General features: G+C 42.3%; 1 protein-coding gene across 1 annotated transcript in view; it reads left to right on the forward strand.

Annotated features, from left to right (window-relative positions):
• The window catches only part of Csmd1 (CUB and Sushi multiple domains 1), a 1514424-nt gene that overhangs the window by 1160354 nt on the left and 333900 nt on the right, over window positions 1-20170 (forward strand). The window contains exon 12 of the mRNA XM_032918494.1: window positions 12263-12375. Coding sequence (XP_032774385.1) covers window positions 12263-12375 — 113 coding nt within the window. The remainder of the gene's footprint in view (window positions 1-12262; window positions 12376-20170) is intronic.

The following is a 20170-nucleotide window of genomic DNA, read 5'->3' on the forward strand; positions in this document are numbered from 1 at the left end:
TCTGCCAATCAGGTATCTTTGATGTGATCACGAAGAGTCTCCCTTCATGATAGGGGACATGGCCAAGTTCTGTTAGGAAAAAGGACAGAAAAATGTCAATTTAAATGTTGCCTATAAAAAAATTTTACCTTCCATAGTAATAAATTATCATCTAGAAACCCAAGTCATTTAGCACATAGGCAGTGTGTGAGTGTAGCCCACATGATCGAAACCTCAGCATGTGATTTCCAAGGCAGTAGCACCCGGAGAGCCTGAGTTCCACCAGGACACTCTGATATAGTACATGAGGTCTACCCTGGACTCCAGAATGGACTCCACCATTAGCTTTTCTTTCTCTGCGTCTTGTCTCTAAAGGGGAAAAATGAATTCTCACGTATAAAATGTTAGGATGTGACTTGGCAGTGATTCCCTTACTGTTGTGATTGTATGTGACTATGTCTATAAATATCAACCCTTAATAGCAATAAGACAGCTACCAATTGTGTCTTGTAGGAAAGATTTCCTTGTGCGTATATTTATTAGATGGTTTTAGACTTAAAGTCAGGAGATGTCAAGAAATCTTGTACATACATAAAATGATCACGTGGTTTGATTTCAGATGTTACTCATGTCTAAGTATGTTTTGACTGCATTAGTCAAGAGTGTAGAGGATGTTGGGCAACTTCAGCCCAATAAAACCTATGCTATGCTTACACATTATTGCCTAGTTTGTGTGTGTGTGTGTGTGTGTGTGTGTGTGTGTGTGTGTGTGGTGTGTGTGTGTACATACACATGGAGACCAGGTTGATGTTGTATATCTTAATTTATTGCTCTCCACTTTAGTTTTTGAAACAGGGTCCCTCACCAAGCTCAGAGCTTACCTGTCCAGTGAGCTCCAACAATCCACTCCACTTGTGTCTCCCTCCAACTCTGCTAGTCTTACAGTTGTGTATTATCATTCTCGGCCGCTTTTACGTGGGTGCCATAGATCCAATCTCAGTGCTCCTTCTGAATTCATAGTCTCCTTTCTCGCTTTCTCCACTCCTACCTGACCATCGACCCCTGACAGCTACTACAACTTGAAACCAACTGGTGTTTTACCTGTGTACAGTTTCCCAGTCCCTGAGCAGAAAATTCCCTCACGTGTTGTGTTTTGTTGTTAACTGCTGACAAGGTATGTTCCCTTCCTTACAAATTTAGTTAGCAGATTACATGTAGTGTTTTGTTCATGTCAAGGCAGGAAGTTCTGGTCCCTAGCCTAATTCTTCCCTTGCAATGTTGTCACGGTCATTTCCCCCATATTTGATTGAAGATGTCTGGACTTAGATTTATATGTGTTGGGTAGAAGTTTATCCTCACTCCCTTCCTCTGTCGTCACCGGGGCTGTGTCAAATTTACCTTGGCATCTTTACTAAATGAGTCGCAATGCCTGCATGCACCCTGCTCCTTGCAGGAAGAGTTAACAAACCAATGTCAGGGTTCTGGCATAAAATGTGCAGTTGTTTAGTGAAGCCACCTGAGCTTGGGGGCTTGAGTGAGGGAACATTCTGGCTCAGAAGCTGATTCTCTAATGGCTTGAAGGCTGTTCAGACTGCCACTGCCTCCTAGCTGGGTTTCAGGAGATCCCGTCGGACGTAGGATATTCATAAATCTGTTTGATTTATGTGCCCAAATCTCTCTGCATTACGGCAATAGTTAGGAATGTGTGGACATCCCCACCTCTTCATTCCTGATGCTGGTCACACTCTGTCCCACTTCTGCCTGTTGGGTCGTGCAGTTAATCATTTCTATGGATTTTTTTAGTTTGTTTGTTTGCTTTTTTGTTGATTTGTGAATTCTGCTATTTTAAAATTGTTTTATTGGATATTTTATGTATTTACATTTCAACTCTTATCCTCTCTCCCCTCCCCCCCCTGCTTCTATGAAGATACTCCCACTCCCTCCCACCACTCCCACCTCAACGCCCAGTATTCCCCTACACTAGAGAAATGAGCCTTCACAGGACCAAGGGCTTCTCCTCCTATTGATGCCAGACAAATTCATCCTATACTACACATGTTGCTGGAGCCATGGGTCCTTCCATGTGTACTCATTGGTTGGTGGTTTAGTACCTGGGAGCTCTGGGGAGTTTGGTTGGTTGATATTGTTGTTCTTCCTATGGGGTTGCAAACTCCTTCAGCTCCTTCAGTCCTTTCTCTAACTCCTCCATTGGGGTCCCTGTGCTCAGTCTGATGGTTAGCTGCAAGAATCATCATCTGTATCAGTAAGACTGTGGCAAAGCCGCTCAGGAAACATCTATACCAGGCTCCTGTCAGCAAGCACTCTTGGCATCAGCAATAGTGCCTGGGTTTGGTGGCTGCATATGGGATGGATGCCCAGGTGGGGGCAGTCTCTTGATGGCCTTTTCTTCAGTCCCTGCGCCACTCTTTGTTCCTGTATTTCCTCCTGTGAGTATTTTGTTCTCCCTTCTAAGAAGAACTGAAGCATCCACACTTTGGTCTTCCTTCTTGAGCTTCGTACGGTTTGTGAGTTATCAACTTTTGTATATTTGGAGATTTTCTTCACCTCATTGTGTCAAAGACTTCCAGTTGGATTCCATCTTGCTCACAGGACACATTCTCTAAGATTTCTGTTCTTGGCCAGCCAAGTTCTCCAGAGTATTCAATGAAGCCTCAAACTCACACCAATCTCTGGATTCCGAAAATACCACCACATTCAGCTTCTTATCACTTGAAGTTGTGTTGATCATTAATATGAGACTATGCAATGTTACAATTTAGCTTCTATTCATTTTCTTTCCAATCTTGTCTCTTAATTTTGTCCTTGCTCCCTGCACAGGCTATTGGGGAGGAGCTGTTGCTGTTGTTGTTTTCAATTCTCCCTTCTTCTGTTGCAACTTTCATAAACTTTCTTCTCTGTAGTACCATGATATTTGTTACGGGTATTACACACATGCTCTGTGATAGCATGTGAGTGTGTGTGTGTGTGTGTGTGTGTGTGTGTGTGTGTATTCATTTTATTTATATGAGTACAGGGTAGCTATGTTAGAACACACCAGAAGAGACCAACAAATCCAATTGCAGAAAGATGTGCACCACCACATGGTTGCTGGGGATTGAACTCAGGACCTCTGAAAGAGCAAACTGCTCTTAACCGCTGAGCCATCTCTCCAGTCCTGATCATCTACATTTTTACTTCCTGCTTTTTGTAGCAAATTTCTAAAATTTATTGGCATAAAAGAACAGAAATCCAGAGTCTCTCAGTTCTAGAAATTGAAATCTCACTAACCACCCAGGTTCTGTTTTCTGGGCACCAGATTGACAGCCCAATATCATAGATACCAAGCTGGTTTATCATGTTTGGTTTAATTATTGAACATGACTCATAGAACTCATGATGAGCAGAGGAGCCCATGTTATATATCCACTACACTTCCTGTTCTTTCAACATGAAGATCTCAGTTCTCTTGTTCTACTGCCTAATTCTTTCTAAAGAATTTTCATAACATGTGTAAGGGTTAGTGAGGTAGGTAAGTTACCTACTTTTAATTTGTGGTGGTGAACTTTGGCTTGAGAATTTTCTTTTTTATATGTAGCATTCCCTAAGTTATTGAGAATGGCTGAAATATAGTACCTGTGGTTGGCAGTTTAGTAGTGGTCTGCCCTACAAAGTCCCAGGTGGAAATTCTTGTCATTCATGACATGAGTCCTTTTTGTCCTCAAAGTTGTCCCTTTCTTTTGTTTTCAGAAATAAATTACATTCGTCTTCTAGTGGATTTGCCGTTATTGAGTTCATGTCAGTTTTGGGATTTATAGTTTATGTTTCTTACCAAATCTGATAAATTTCACATCAAAAATTACTTGTTGTAATATTCTGTCAACTTCCTATTCTTTGCCCCAGACCATACTTTGTCAGTTCTGCCTCTGTGCAATGTGCTTGTGCTCAAGCTCCTTTAACTTGGCTATTGACCCCTCCCTCTAAATTACATCCAGCGAGCAATATTTACTTTAATTTGTTATATATTCTTAGATCCAGTTTTCATCCAGATTCTATTAAAAAAAAACTTGCATTTTCTTGCTAAGATTCATTCTCTTACCATATTTGCAGGCAATTTGTAAGCATCAGATGCAGTTTCATAAAAGTTTGTGCTTTGAAACCTTGCGTCTTGGCTCCCAACTTTGACTCATTTCAGCAGTTGGAGGATCATGTCTGCCAATTCAGGTTGTGATTTGCTGATGTTCTTGTTTCAAGGCTGCATCGTGGAGATCATTTCCGTCTTGTTATGATATGCAGAGGATTGGTTAAGTCCTTCATTTCAACAGCTCTTTCATATATGCATCATCAGCACTGGGTTTGGCCACTTGCTGTGGCTGATGCTCTGATGATTTTAATTTTCACTGTGCGGTTGCTGCCTGGTCATGCTTGGAAGGTGCCATACTGGTGATATTCAGGGAATGGACCAAATGCAGTAAATGACCCCATGGGCTGGAGACCAGCAGTCTTTGGGATCTCCCTGATAGTGTTGCATGGCCGATACTTCACCTTTGCCAGAGTTTGCTAGAGAAGGTGTCAGGCACTTTTCTGCAGATAGATTAACCCTTGGCCAGGCTGCCTTTGGAAACATGTAACTTGCTTGTTCTTCCTGCCGCAAACGTAGCCTTGAGGAGTAGGGACATGGCTCATCAGATAACTGCCTGCCTTGAAAGAATGAGGAGCAAAGTTTGAGCCTGAACATTCATATAGAATCAGGTATGATAATGTGCATTTTTGTACTGGTGCTGAGGAATTGAAAATAGGTTGGTCACAAAGGTTTGCTGCCTAGATATCTAGTTAAATTTGCAAGATCAATGTTAATGAGAGACTCTGCCTTAAAAATCAAGGAGATTGTCTCTTGAGGGATAACACTTGTGATTGGCCACTGGTTTTCACACACACACACACACACACACACACACACACACGCACACAGAGGTTGGGGCAAAAGAGAAGATCATCAAGACCAGAGGGCTGGTCAGTCACATCCCAAAAACTCCCCGTACTGAATAAGAAACTTGAAAAATTGGCATCAGTTGGGCCTTTATCAACTTTTTCATCCCTTTGAACCGTGAGATTGATAGGTTTGGATTTGGTATTTTTAGATGGTTTATGTGATTATTGTTTTGGGGGTTAGTGAATTGAAAGAAGATACATCAAATGATTGATGTAACTCATATCCCTTCCCGTGACATCTGACTTGAATAGATCCCAGCCCAGTGATCTGTCTGTCACACTGGTGCAGGAAGAAGATGTCAATCAAAGGAGCAAGCTCACTCCAGCATTACAAGGATGGATCTAGGGAACATCAAGACTCTAAAATAAACACACACACACACACACACACACACACACACACACACACACACATCATTCTGCATTATAGCATTACATATGACATGTTCACATAACCCCACCTCCTTGTTTTGTTTTCAGAGTCAGCCTGATTTCTATATTAGTCTCATCCCTTCTCATACACCCAGACCATGTAGTGGTACATGTTACATGTAACCAATAATACTGAGTGGCAGGACCCCATGTTCATAGCAGGTAGACTGAGTCATAGCTTATTTCCTTTCCCTTTAAGGCTGAGAATCTACTCTGCACCCATATATGTGAATGGAAATAGAGAGTCCCCAGAATGTAGAGCTTAGAGTTTTTCTCCTTCATTTGTTGAACACCTAAATAATCTTCTGCTTCAGATGACTCTATGCTTGTACGTGACATCAGGTCTTTAAATCAGAATGTCCCTGAATGTGTTGATATTTTATTTCATCTCTTTATTGACCAATTTGCCTGTGGATGAAATAAAACATACCTTGCATTTATTACAGGGAACCTGCACCTAACACTGCGTAAACCCAGTGCATGCCAATGTCCCCACAAATCATAGGGGCGTGCTAACCTCTCAGAGAGTTCATAATCCAGACATTCATGAAGAACTGTAAAGACTGCTAAGTGGCTCACATATGGGACACTTTTTATCTTAGGAGCAGCACTTCCTTCTCAAATGGCCCAATTTATAATCAAAGTCAACATATTAAAGGTTAGCTCCACTTTCCCTCTAGGAACGCACTGGGGGATCGCAGGTGTGATGTGGAACAGGTGTTACACAACATCAGTTTCGTGTCTTGACAGCTGTGTGACACGATCAGATTTTTATTTTCTCCCAGTTTTGAGGAGTTTAAAACTAGCATAGAGTATAACGGAAATGCTGTGTGCCTGAATTCGGAATATTAACACAGGTGCAGACCTGTCACCCCATCCGTGCCAAGGTCAGGAGGAGTTATTTTCTATCTAGACATTTCTGTGTCCACGCATCTGTTCCTGTCCCATCACATGCCTGGATTGACCATGATCCTCTCTCACCTCAACATGGCACTTTTCTTTTGAGACTGCGACATAAATGGAAGCACACACTGGGTTGCTTTTGAGTGTACAAGTCAGGTTTAAAACTTGTACAACCCTTCCTAAAACGAAGCAAGTGAGCAGGTTTCTGAAAAAGCAAAGAGGCATTGAACTTAGCACCAACTGTAGTGGCAGCAAACGAATTGCTGTCTAGAGACTCACCTTGGAAGAGTAAACTCCTTCATGAACTTCTTGGCTATTCTCACTACAACTGTCAAAAATTAGGAGAGACATAAATATTCTCCAGCAGAGAAGTGGACCCATATGTAGTACACCAGTTGAGAGGGTTGCTGCTTAACGCCACAAAGAACAACTATTGAGTCATGGTGAAGCACTGAGAGTCTGGCAGCTTCAGTAGTCTTCCAATACATGATCTCTCCTGTGATATGTAATTAGGATGATTTTATTCTTAACTTTGATAAAAATACAGAAACAGCTATCATTGGTTTAGTGAAAACTGTAACTGTTTTTTTAAAAATGGTTCCAAATTATATGGTCTGGTTCCTGTTCGAGTAAAACTAACACCTAGCTTATTTTCAGTTTCAAATTATTGTAAAAGTGAATGAATGAATGAATGAATGAATGAATGAATAAACAAACAAATAAGTCACTCCTCTCTTAAACACCAAAGCAGGTGCAAATGGTCAAGGAGGCTGCAGGCTCTTGTTTTGTTTCAAATCTCTCTCTCTCTCTCTCTCTCTCTCTCTCTCTCTCCTCCCTCTCTCTCCTCTCCTCTCCTCTCTCTCTCTCTCTCTCTCTCCCTCTCTCTCTCTCCTCTCTCTCTCTCTGTGTGTGTGTGTGTCTGTGTGTCTGTGTGTCTGTGTGTGTGTGTGTCTGTGTAAATGCTATCAAACTAAATTAAGTTTAGAAATCTCAAAGAGTTACTCAAAGTCAACATTTTCTTTTGTTTTAAACAGTTTTAAATACTTTAAACTTTTAACAATTCACATGTTTTTGAAAATTTTCAACAAGTTTAAAAAGTTAATTAAGATTCAACCAATTAGCTTAAAAAGAATTAATTGTGACAAAGTATGATTGCAACCCTTTTCGTATGCATGCCAATCAAATAATTTGGAGGCTTAAAATAAATTCTAAAATGGGACTGGCTACAGGAACAGGATTTGACATTTGATTGAGTGAGCTGTGCCAGTACTGCCATTATGCTTGTCTAGTCAATTTTGAGTGAATTCACAGAATAAGACTGGATTAAAATAAAGCACAGTGAGCAAACAAAAGAAGTTCAAACCTGTACCTCAGGTGTGCCTGAAGTAGGTAGTTACCTTGGAAGTGTGTCTCTTTGCAAAAGGTGAAGATTTTCTACATGATAATTATATTTTTAACAACTTAAATTCCTGGGAAGGAATAACCAGAGAAGGGTCTGGAGAGACCCAAGTGGGCTGCTAAGAGGTGGCCTATGTTCAAATCAAGTCATAGCCATGGGGGGGAGGTAGTATCTGGGAAGCCGAGGGTCCACTCTGTTAGAAGTCCTCCATGGTCTTGCCCTCCTCAACTGGAAGCCTCCTGCTGACAAGGGGAATTCAGGAGACTCAGAAACAGGAGCTTCCGCCTCTTTTCACCATCATCAGTGTTTCTCCTCATTCACTTAAGGAAGGAAGAGTCTACTCAGAGCAGGGAATGAGGAATGAACAAGACCACTTGAAGAGCACTGATACTATAGGCAACGACCAGAGGAAAATGGAGAAAAATGACATAAATCTCATCCTAGGAAAGAGCTATTGTTGGCCTGAGACCCATCAGCTGTTAGAAGAATTGCTGTGCCAACCAGAACACTGATGGTCAGGTACACAGAACACGGATAGCTGGGCTGCCCTGGTTCATGGCCTCTCAGTAATTCTAGTCTTGGAAAGCAGAGAGGGGATCCCCAGAGCAAATTCACTGGTGAGACTAGCCATGCTAGTCAGTTCTGGGTTTGATTGAGAGTCTCTGCCACAAAGAATGAGGTAGGAGAATGATTCTCAACACCAGACCTTAGGCTTCCACATGTACTTCTACAGATGGCTATATATGCCCAAATCCATGCAACTCTGGATATAATATATGCATATACCATGCACATATACACATGAAGAAGCAAAAAAGGTGGATGTAGAATACAGGTTTGGGGGCCTTTTCAAATGGGTAGGGAGAGTAGGAGTTTTCAGAGACAGTAGAGTGGTGACCAGTACCAGGTGTCTGGGCTGGCAAAACACAAAACACCCAACAGCAATTGTCTCTAGGAAGTTGGGAAGTCAATTCAATGGGGAGCAAAGTGAGTGATATTGTGTGTCCTCATAGCTCAGGTGTTCCTTTTAAAGCATAAAAAGGTGGGCACAAGGTAGCAATTTCTTCACTGTCTGCTTACAAAACATAACTCTTAACTCTCACTGAGAACATCAACAAATCCTGGGCAGAAAGCAAAAGTGACAAAGACTCCTGGTCATGGGCCATGAGACACCTTGTATCACATATCTATATGGGATCTCAGACTTCCCATGGGAGAAATACAGAAACTGAAAACAGGTGAGCACATAATGATCTCAAAGATAAAGAGGTCTGATGCCAGCAAATAATTGCTATGGACACAGACCAGAAAAGCAAACTCTCCATGAACCGAAGAGTGATTTGGGCACCAGCTCTGATCAATCATGTGTGGTCACTGTGTGAACTCTAGTTGTTCATGCAAGCTTCAGGATCCAATGGCAATGTGCTTCCTTTCTTCTTTCTGCTCATACACAAAGCACTGCCTTTAAAATTAGATATGATCTTTTTGCCATGTACTCACAGTCTTGGGAATGATTACACATGGAAGTAGGAAGAAAATGAAAATAAACTAAGCAAGTGGAAAATGAATATCTAGATATCCCCGGTTCACCAAACAGAGCAGCCTTGACTCTGGTTGAGAATAACTGCTGATATATGATGAGATTCATGAAGTCCTCATGAAACACAATAGGAAATTTAAGGCATGTGTGATTTTTCAAAGACCAACAGGACAGGAAGGTGTATGGGAAGTATCCTCTTATTCTGCAAACATCATCTCCCCTAGGGACATTTTTTGATTGTTCATTTAGGATAACTTAGTCAAATAGAAATCCTTTGCTTAGTAAAAATGTTTGGGAGACAAAGAATGTTTCTAAATTTGAGAGAGAGAGAGAGAGAGAGAGAGAGAGAGAGAGAGAGAGAGATCAACAGATACATTAAAGGGACACAGGACCTGAAGACCTTTTCTGAAACAGGTGTATAGGAAATCAAGCCTTGTGCACTATTAGTGATCAGCCACAGGTAAATGCAAAGTCCTTGAGAAATCACTATATAAATTGCAGAGGAGCAAAAATACACAGTGGCCACATGAAATTCCCATTGGTGAAACCAAGAAATCTGTGTGCTCAGACACTGCTGGTCAGAAGAAAAGAGAAGAATGCTCGCTCTGCAATCCTGGAGACAGAAATTGCAATTACAGACACAGAAATCATAAAGTATAAATTGCATCCTTGGGAATTCATATCAGATCACACGAAGAGTTACACTTGGGGGAAAACCTGCACATCAGAGTTACATCAGCTTTACGGGTCAGCTGCCAAGCAGTTAAAGCATCTTAGCAGGACGTGATGTATCCACACCATGGAGTCTCCCTCCGCAGTGGGGAGGGCCCGATGGTATATAAATCATGTGATTAATCTCTGAGGAACTGAGCCAAGTGGAAACAGCCAATTCAAAAACAGACAAACTGTGGTCTCTCATTTATGTAATAGCATAATGAATGAATTTAGAGGTAGAGACGGATTTGTGCTTGTCAGTGGGGCACAGCAAGACAGTGTGATGAAGCTTTGAAAATGAACTGTGGGGAATCTCACTGCATTTACTACAGCCTGGCTTCCTAAGTCTACGTGTGGGTAGTATAGAGGAGCTAAATACACACACACACACACACACACACACACACACACACACACACACACACACACAGGGGGGGGGAGAGAGAAAGAGAGAGAGAGAGCACTTTCATAAGAAGTAGGTCACCCATCCAGGCTGAGATAGTATGTTATAAATCTGTAAAATATGAGCATTGGAAGAGAGGGGAAAAATGCACGTGGGCTCTTCATGTTATTTCTGACAACCTTGTTAATATAATACATTATTAGGAAAAAATTAAAAACACTAGCATTAATCACCTTCTCCTTGTATATACACACAAGCGAATTCTAAAGAAAAATTAATAGCCAGGAAGCTCATGACTACCTTTCCCTCAGGTCTGTTAAGCAAAGTATTTTACAAAGTCTTATTTCACTTACTGGAGGCTTAGACGGGCAGATACAGCTGTAGATGTTTTGGCAAAGCAACAGGGAGAACCAGAAGCAGAGAGGGACCCAGGAGGCAGACTCCCTAGGGGGACCTGTAGGCCGGCTCTCTTTCTAAGGAGTCTTAGAGCTAGGATCTGTAATCCATGCACTACTTGGCTGATTACAGTTCAACAAAATGCATGCCCAGAAAAGCAAACAAATCTCTCTGGCAATCAAACAAGCAAACACAAAAGAACAATCTTCCAACAAAGACAAATCTGCAGACGTACGTGTGCAGCAAGCATACATCGCTCACCAGAACACGCTCCTTTTCCAACCTGAGTGGAATGTGGCCAGAGCTACTTGGCATGTAATGACCACCGTTCATCTTCCTTTGGAGGCACAGGTTTTCGAGGCCGTCTGCAATGAGAATGTTGGGTTGATAGACGGATGCTGTGATTGATGGCGCGAGTCATGTGTTCACATTCCCGAAACCACTTTGCTGAAAGCAAGGCTTCCCATTTGATTAGGGACATTTGTTTTGGTTGAATTGATTTCCTCCCTGCACTTTTCCTGTTTCTACATGCTATTCTGTCGGCATGTTGAGTTCAGTCAATGGATTTGGTGTTTCTTTTCATCGGCTGACAGCGCAGGGGATGTGACCAGTTTGTCAATGCACACTGAATACTTAGAGGAAACTGCTTTGAAGTTTGACCTGGATGCTCAGCAAACTCTGCTCTCTCTATTTCAACCACACACACTGTTCTTTTCAATATCCTTATAATGCCTGATTACCCTTTAACACATCTTTAAAGAGAGTTTGCATGGGAGGTACATTAAGTCTAGATGAGACTAAATGGAATAATGAATGTGTAGGGTTTCTCACCTTGGAGATGTTTGCCTTTGATGGTATCATACAACAAGCTAGTGAGCCACAGGGTTCATCTCCAGTTACATAGCACAGCTGGCTCTCTGTGTTCCCTCGGGTTTGGATGGATTTATCCCTATGCATCTTGAACCGAGGGGGCATCTCATTTCCAGCAAATGGAATGGTCTTTTTTTTTTTTAAAGAACGTATTCATTTTGTGTGTATGATTGTTTTTCCTGTGTATAGGTGTGTACACCACACCACACGTGTGCCATGCATTGGAGGCCAGAAAAGACCATCAGGTCTTCTGGAATTGGAGCAACAGATGGTTGTGAGATGCTATGTGGTTACTGGGAACTGAATATGGGTCCTATGTAAGAGCAATAGCTGTTCTTACTCGCCAATCAATAGCCCCAGTCCCTTCTAGCTATTTTTTAATGAAAAAAAAACATATTTTATAGTGATTGAATAGTTACTAAAAATGCCAGTGGTGATCATATTGAAATATTTATATAAATGACAAGCTGTTATAGGGTTTTGAGAACCGTGTGTGTGTGTGTGTGTGTGTGTGTGTGTGTGTGTGTGTGTGTGTGTGTGTGTGTGTGTTTTGATTGTTCAAGCAGTAAGACCCTCCTCTGAGGAAAAGTTGATGTGTTTGTAGCCTCTGTAAAAGTCTGACCTTTCCTTCTCACAGGCTTACAGGCTCCAGTGTCCCTGACCTCATCGTGAGCATGAGCAATCAGATGTGGCTCCACCTGCAGTCAGACGACAGCATTGGTTCCCCAGGATTCAAAGCTGTGTACCAAGGTAGGCCCGAATCACCTTCGTCATGAATAAATGGAAGATTCTAAAGTGGGCAGAGACCATTCTGTACAAGACAGAGATCAATGAAAAAGAAAGCAGGTTGGAACCAGCTTCATAATTAGACTAGTGCCCTGCAACTGGTTTAGAGTTTTATCCTAAATGGCCTGTCTCTGGGACAAGAAGGCATGGGGGCATGCCATTGTCATGTCAAAACAACAGGCAATCCAATCTTTAGCTAGACAATGTGGGAGGCCTGGGATCTCTTGGCAACATCCTTGTGATCCTTATTTCTGAAACTTTTCCTTACCCTCTCTGATATTTCAAAAGTAAAAGTAAAATGATTGATGTATTTGTTTTGCCATTATTTACTTCTTGGAGGACACTTGGGAGCCAACATATGTATTTGCAGTGGAATGTCTGTGGTTTTCATTGATAATGAAAGGTGCTAGACTGACAGTACTAGATAACTCTCAGTGTTTCTAATGGCTCCTGAACCCTAACCGTACTTGGATTTTTCCATGCAGAGAGGTGGCTGGCCCTGTAGCTTCTGACCACTTGATTCTTAACCTTTTAGCACTCATTGACCTGCTCCTGTTTGAGATTCTCCACTTCTTGCCTGTTTAAGATATTATCTGGCACCACAGAAGTGTGTGTGTGTGTGTGTGTGTGTGTGTGTGTGTGTGCTTGCAGCATACTTGTTTTCAAACGCATGCTGTAAGAATAGTTCCCAGTTGTAAAAATTTATCAAGTGATGTAGATAAAGACACAGAAGCAGATTATATAGAAGGACCCACAAACACCAGACAGGAAACACAATCCCAAGATACATATTGCAAGTTAACATTAGTGAGCATATATTAAAAAAAAAAAAAACTTCATTCTTTCCAAGTGAATGGAGATAGTCAGAAGGTGAATATGCCTTGTGGGAGGAGTGCCCTGATGTAGCATCCTTAGCTATGAAGTATGAAATATAATTTCCTTGCAGGAATCAGGGGAGGATGTAATGACTCTTTTTCATAAAAAAATCTATAATTCCCACCCCATTCATAGGGTAGCCCTTAGTTTCAGAGAAAACTGTAGACTGCTTCTCTTTAAATTTCTAGATATGACCTTTAAGGAGCACTACACAGGTGTATACTTACTCAACGATGCACAGCTGAGGTATAATATGCAGCTTTGGGTGGAGTCTATGAGCATCAGAGAAATACCAGATGCCTCTCACCAGGAATGGCTGCAGAGGACTTGCTCCTTCAGTCTGAAGACAGATCCATGAGGTTGAGCTCTAAAAGCAAAGGGGAACCAAGAAACAGAGGGTACACCTCTGACTGTTAGGGTCCCAGTATTCTCAAATTAGATGTGATACCCCTGTTATGTTCAGCAATATTATTTGTAACCACCTTTAGCTCTCATCCCCTCCTCTGTTACTAATATCAAGAGTCTGTTGATACCTACCACTTGTCATGAAAACAAGAGTGACAGCTTCAAGAACTCAATTCCTCATTACAATGTGCTATTGCCTGATAAATAAAAGCTCCCAAAGTTTAAAAAGAGTATGGATTTGATAATGTAGAACCCTGAGCAAATATAGAAAAAGAAGGCTTCTAGAAAAACTGACAGTTTCTTTTAATTCTACATTTATTTATTTGGTCTTTTTCTGTGTGTATGGTGTGTGTGTGTGTGTGTGTGTGTGTGTGTGTGTGTGTGTGTGTGTGTGTGCACTTGAGTGTACTCATGCCACAAGACAGGTGTGGAGGTCAGAGGGTATCTTGTAGGTGTGTCCCTCATCCCACCATGTAGATTCTAGGGATGGAACTCAGGTCATTAGTCTTGGTAGCAGTCACCTCCATCCACTAAGCTTTCTTGCAGGTCCATGAAACGAGTGTTCTAGGATGTTATGCTAAGCTGACAATTGAAGATACTATACAAGTCACTCACTCTGTCACTCAGCTGCTCATGAGTTATCAGAAATCACATGCCACTGATATTCAGGTAGGATTCAATTTTCCAGGTGTTGATTCTATATGGCTTTATCTCACTCAGAGCAAAGGGCACAGGCTCTAAGCTGTCCCATGCTGGGCCTTAGTTCTGCCCCTTAACAGTGTGACTTAGAGAAAGTTATTTCACCTCTGGATCATAGACCCCCTTTTATAACAAGAGGGAGAGATCCTAGCAACGACATCTGCTTGATAGGTTGGCTGTAAAAACTCAAGTGATTTTAAGAACCCAACAAAATAAACTCTGGTTGCAGATTGCTATTTACATTTCTATTTTTAATTTGGAGCATGTCTCCTGCTCATTCTTTTCTTTCACCAAGACTGATGACCTGAGTTATAAAACATATAACCCCATCAGATGGAATTGGAATGTCCCCCCTGCCACATCCTCACCTTCCCAGTTGACCAGGGAATATCATCAGAGGCACGTGATATTTGGATTCCCTTGTGGGCATTCTCAGAATCTTCATTAAATTTCATATCTCACATAGCATATACAGGACACTCTGCTAGGCATGAGAAGTCCCATTATCCCACCTTAAAAATTGGATTGAACAAGCCACAGAGACACCCTAAGACAGTTGCGGTGACTTCAGACACAGCCCTCGTAGAATGCTTTGCCGAGCAGTCTCAGTAATCACTGAGAATATCCTAAGATTGACTTCTGGCAATTAACTCCCACTGATAGCAGCAGGGAAATTAAGAAAACTTAGTTACTTGATCTCTTTCCTCTTTGTCTCAGGGACCTCTTTCTGCCTAGGTGAGAGGCTCTGAGATCATTCACAATTCATGACCCAGAGAGAAAAGAAAAGAACAGAAAAGAAAAGAAAAGATCAGGCACACACACACACACACACACACACACACACACACACATACACACATACATACACACACACAGGATGAAGTCAAAAAGGATAACAGTGGTGCCACTTTATTATTGTTATATATATATACATATATATAATCTTTCTATCCTTTCCTTTATCTACTATCATATCATATCTATCTATCTATCTATCTATCTATCTATCTATCTATCTATCTATCATCTACCCATGTAAGCAAATGCTGATATATCACAACAAAAAACAGGCAATTGTATGAAACTTTTAAAAGTAAGGTGCAACCCTTCAGATAATTTTGTGTGAAAACATTTTAAAGTTTAATAATATCAGAATTCTTGTTATATTATTACAGAGACATAGGCAGTGTGCCTCATATTCTGTGTGAGCAGGTAGAATTAGAGGGAAGGAGTGGCCACTGAATAGAAAGAGACATTTAGGTCACTTAGAAAAATGGTTCTACTGTGGACTGATGTCATGAAGTTCCACATACTTCCTAAAGCCGGCTGTGAGTCCCGCCAGAGTGGCAGCCCAATTTCTGAGATTAGGAAGAAGCCTGGTGAGCAATGGCATATTTCCTCTTGTGTACATTGTGAAGACTCACGGTGCAACATTGCAAAGCTGCAGGAAGGAAGGTAGACTTTGGAAAACACACAGAAGTTTATTCAGAGCTACTGCAAGATCATTCCCAGCTCCTTTCGTAGACTCAGAAGCTTCACTGAAGACTGTACAGAAAAAAATGTATTGGGGAGTTTGGAACACAGGCCTGTTCTTAAGCATGTGCTGGGGCTAGGGAGATGGTCCACTGCGTAGATCACCCAAGCTAAGAGAACCAACTTCTGAAAGTCATCTTCAAACCACTCTATACCTCCACAATGCCAGGTGCATGCCCACATGCATGCACAGACACTTGGCAGAGAGAGAGAGAGAGAGAGAGAGAGAGAGAGAGAGAGAGAGAGAGAGAGAGAGAGAGAGAGAGAGAGAGAGATTTGTTAAGAGTGCTAAATGGAAGCATGAATCCTAAATGCCCGAAGATTGGACAAATCCCAGGCTGCTCTTACTGTATCATTAGTAGCACATTGGTGCAAGGACCTCAGCGGAAATGAGGCCAGGTCACACAAGGCTAGAAAGAACCTCAGCAGCAGCTAAAGACTGGAACTGACAGTGGCTGGCATTGTCTACTCTGCTCAATTAACCACGTGGGCAGTGGGCTTTATTGTCACGTGGATCAGGCTAATACTGGGTATATCCTTCTGTGCACAAGCATGCCAGACTTGTGCTCAGGGGAATACCTTTTTCTTAAAAGATCTTTCATTTCATCATTTTTCATGTAGTGCTTGAGCATGCATTCTTTTATTTTACACTCCTGTTTTCTCAAGGATGTGAAATTCTTTTGCGATATCGAAAGGAGAAACCTGTTACGATGTTGTTTGTGTTGTCACTCTCGTGGATCACATTGTAGTGAGGGTATAGTCACAGACGTCCTGGCCCCAGAAGCTCTTCCCTGTGAGCATGGACTGTATGTAAAGCAGTTCCACTCCCCAGCTGAAGTGCTGAAGTTCGTCACATAGGTGCTCTGGTGAGACTTTGTGTTTAGGGCAACAAAACTGTTGGCCAGTTGAGATCCATCTCCCAGATGACTGCTCAGGGAGACAGAGTCAAAGGGAAAGTATGCTGGTGTGATGTATGCTGGTATCAAGAACGCTGGTGTGAAGTGATACTGCAGAGGAGGAAAAGCATGGTAGGGAGGGGCTGCCTCAGTCTCCTGCATTTGGGCAGAAGGCGTCAGGGAAAGAAGAGGAGGAGGTCTCACTTGGGAGGGAGATTCCAACAGCAAAGCCTCTATGGCTGTTGTCAAACTCTCTGTGGGGAGAGGTGGGAGGGAACCATGGCTGTGCTTATTACAGACCAATAGCAGCCTTTAGCCCCCAGCTCTGAAAGGGTAGAAACGAACACTCCATGCTTTACTGCAAAGCTGATTGGAGGAGACATGAACATGCATAAGGAGGTGTGACGGCACCCTCTGTAGAAATGGAAACACTGAACTGGGCAAGCCTCAGGGCCACAGGATAGAACAAAATGGTATTTTCAATAAAGCTGAGAGTAGAGGGCTGGAGAGATGGCTCAGTAGTTAAGGGCACTGACTGCTCTTTCAAAGGTCCTGAGTTCAAATCCCAGCAACCACATCTGTAATGGGATCTGATGCCCTCTTCTGGTATATCTGAAGACAATGACGGTGTACTTATATATAATAAATAAGCCTTTAAAAAGTAAATAAAGCTGAGAGTACTGCAAAGGCACAATGTGTAAACCTCGTCTAAGTGACAGCACCAGGAACTCTTAGCCTCATTGGGATCCTTAAATGCTGAGAATTCCCTAAACTGGATCACCAAGTAGGTACCTCGTTTGTGACCAAGATTTGGGCAGTACGAGCTTCATCTGGACTACATTAAGCCATGATGGAAGTGGCCAGTGGTAGGGCTGGAAGAGGCTGGGGTGAGGGTATAGGGGAAGCTTTTGTCTTGGGAGCAAATATGCATAGGAGGGGCAGGCAGGCCGCCAGAGCTACTTCCAAATTCCATGTACTTCAAAGCTCAAAAGGTCAGACCCAGAGGAAGGTACAGATGGCAAAGGGCTGGTGTCCCCTTGCTAAGCACCATCCCCATCCTGGTTAGAAAGCTTGCCTCCAAGTTGTATCAGTCCCAGAACAGCAACTTTTATCCTAAAATATCTAAATATTTAAAATAGTTTTCGTTTCCAATTTCAGGCCGAGCTAAATTTTATCAGCTGTGCAAAGGGAAGCTCAATTGAGGAGTTGCCTGGATCAAATGGCCTGTGAGCTTGTCTGTAGGGCATTTCCTTGATTACTTGTTAAAGTATCCAGCTCACTGTAGGTGATCCTATGCCCTCAACAGATGGTCCTGGGTTGAATAAAAATGTAGCTGAAATTGAGCTCTGGATCTCTGGAAGAGCAGTCTGGGCTTCTAACCTCTGAGCTACCTCTCCTGAGTTCAATTCCCAGCAACCACAAGGTGGCTCAGAACCATCTGTAATGGGATCTGGTGTCCTCTTCTGGTGTGTCTAAAAACAGCAACAGTGTACTCATATAAATAAAATAAATAATTGTTAAAAGATAAACCTTAAAAAAGGTAGCTGAGAAAACCGAGGGAAGCATTCAGTGAGCAGCACTCTTTTGTGGTTTCTGATTCAGTTCCGGGTCTTACTTGCTTAGTGATAGATTCTGACATGGATGGCCATGGTAAGCTGGAATATACCTTCCCCTCCTCATGATCTTCTTGGAGCAACAGAAAAGCAGAGTAAAGGAGGCTCAAATGACTGTCGAGAAGCCATGGTCATAAAGAAGAACTAGAACCAGAGAAGATTCCCTTCCCAGCGGCGTATAGATTTATGGGCATCTAGGAAGCTTGGGCTGTATATGACTTTGCCGAGCCAACCAAGACTTGTTAGTCTAATACAGGCATGGAGACCCTGCAGCAGCACACTGATTTTCTGGTTTGGGTTCAAATGTTTGAAAAGCAAGGGAATTACATCTCACGTTTTCTTCAGGATCAGCACATTTAATTTTAACTTCTGAAATTCTTCTGATTTTACCATTTCAATGCCCCTGGTTTGAAGATCAGGACTCCTACAACCTTCCTTGGAGAAACAACCTTGAGTTCGTGCATTAGGAGCATTTAATTGCTTCCTTCTGCTGAGTGGAGCTTGATGCTGGGAGCTTGGGGGCAAGGAGGAGGGAACATGGAATCTGCCATGTGCTCTTGTACCATGTAGACAGTGAGCACACTACCCTCTGTCAGGATTTTGACTTCTATTCACATGCATCTCTCTCATTCACTGTGCTCAGCCCTTACCTTGTGTCTTGCTCTGTTATGGGGACAGTAGCTTCTCACTGTGAACTCACTCTTCTTTGACTGAGACTTCTGTTTGGAGCTTTCAAAATTAGTGAAGATTTGAGAAATGAATCCAAGCAATATGGTTTGAAACCATAATATATGAAACATTGCTAAGTATCTGGAGACAGTCTCTGGGCTGAGTACTAAGCACCAGTTAGGATTGGGCCTGGGCAAGTACTTTAGACTTTTGCTGAGGACTCTGAAGGTTGTGGGTGGCATCTACCACACATCTGAAGGTTGGGGATTCACTGCCGTGCCCACCCAACCTCTTTCGTGATTTCACCATAGTCAAATTTTAGAAGTATAAATATTTAGCAGCCCCTGACAGCCATTGGATTCTTTCAATGCCTTCACTGACAAATCCTCCAACAGCCCTGCTCCCCATGCAGGATGCAACTGGTATTTACAGGGTAACACTGTCTTCTCAGTTCCCCAACAAACATCTTTAAATGCACATGTTAATCATCCTTCTTGGTTTTTGGTTTCTCCATCTCTCCCTTTCTTTCACCTGCCCAGAAAGAGTCACGGAGACCCTAGTGATCCAAGGACAGCCTCAAGGTCCATCCTCTAGGCTTTGGAGTGTCAACCCATGCACAGACACTCCAATCTCCTGGCTTCTCTTTATTCTTCCTCTGTGAATTAGCAGCATCAGTCTAAGCACTTTTACTCTTGAATCATTTCTCTTTCCTTTTACGTGTGTATGCACATGTGTTTGTGCATCCCCATGTGTTCAGTTCGTATGCACATGTATGCACATGTGCTTGTGGAGGCCTGAGGTTGACTCCATCTCCATCATCCTTCCAGCTTACTCACTGAGGCAGGACGAAGCAATCAAAGCTCACTGATATAGCTTGTCTCACCTAAGCAGTATTTTTGGGGGTCACTTTTGTCTGACTCCTAAAGCTGGAATTACAGATGAGCCACAATGTTCATTCATTAATGTGGTTCTGTGGGATCCAAACTCCAAGTCCTGACATTTGCACAAGTGCTTGCTTTCTGAGACTTCTACTCAATCTTTGCTACTTTGAAATTCTGCCTGTGTTAT

This window comes from Rattus rattus, chromosome 13, assembly GCF_011064425.1.
Source record: "Rattus rattus isolate New Zealand chromosome 13, Rrattus_CSIRO_v1, whole genome shotgun sequence".
NCBI classification, from domain to species: Eukaryota; Metazoa; Chordata; class Mammalia; order Rodentia; family Muridae; genus Rattus; species Rattus rattus.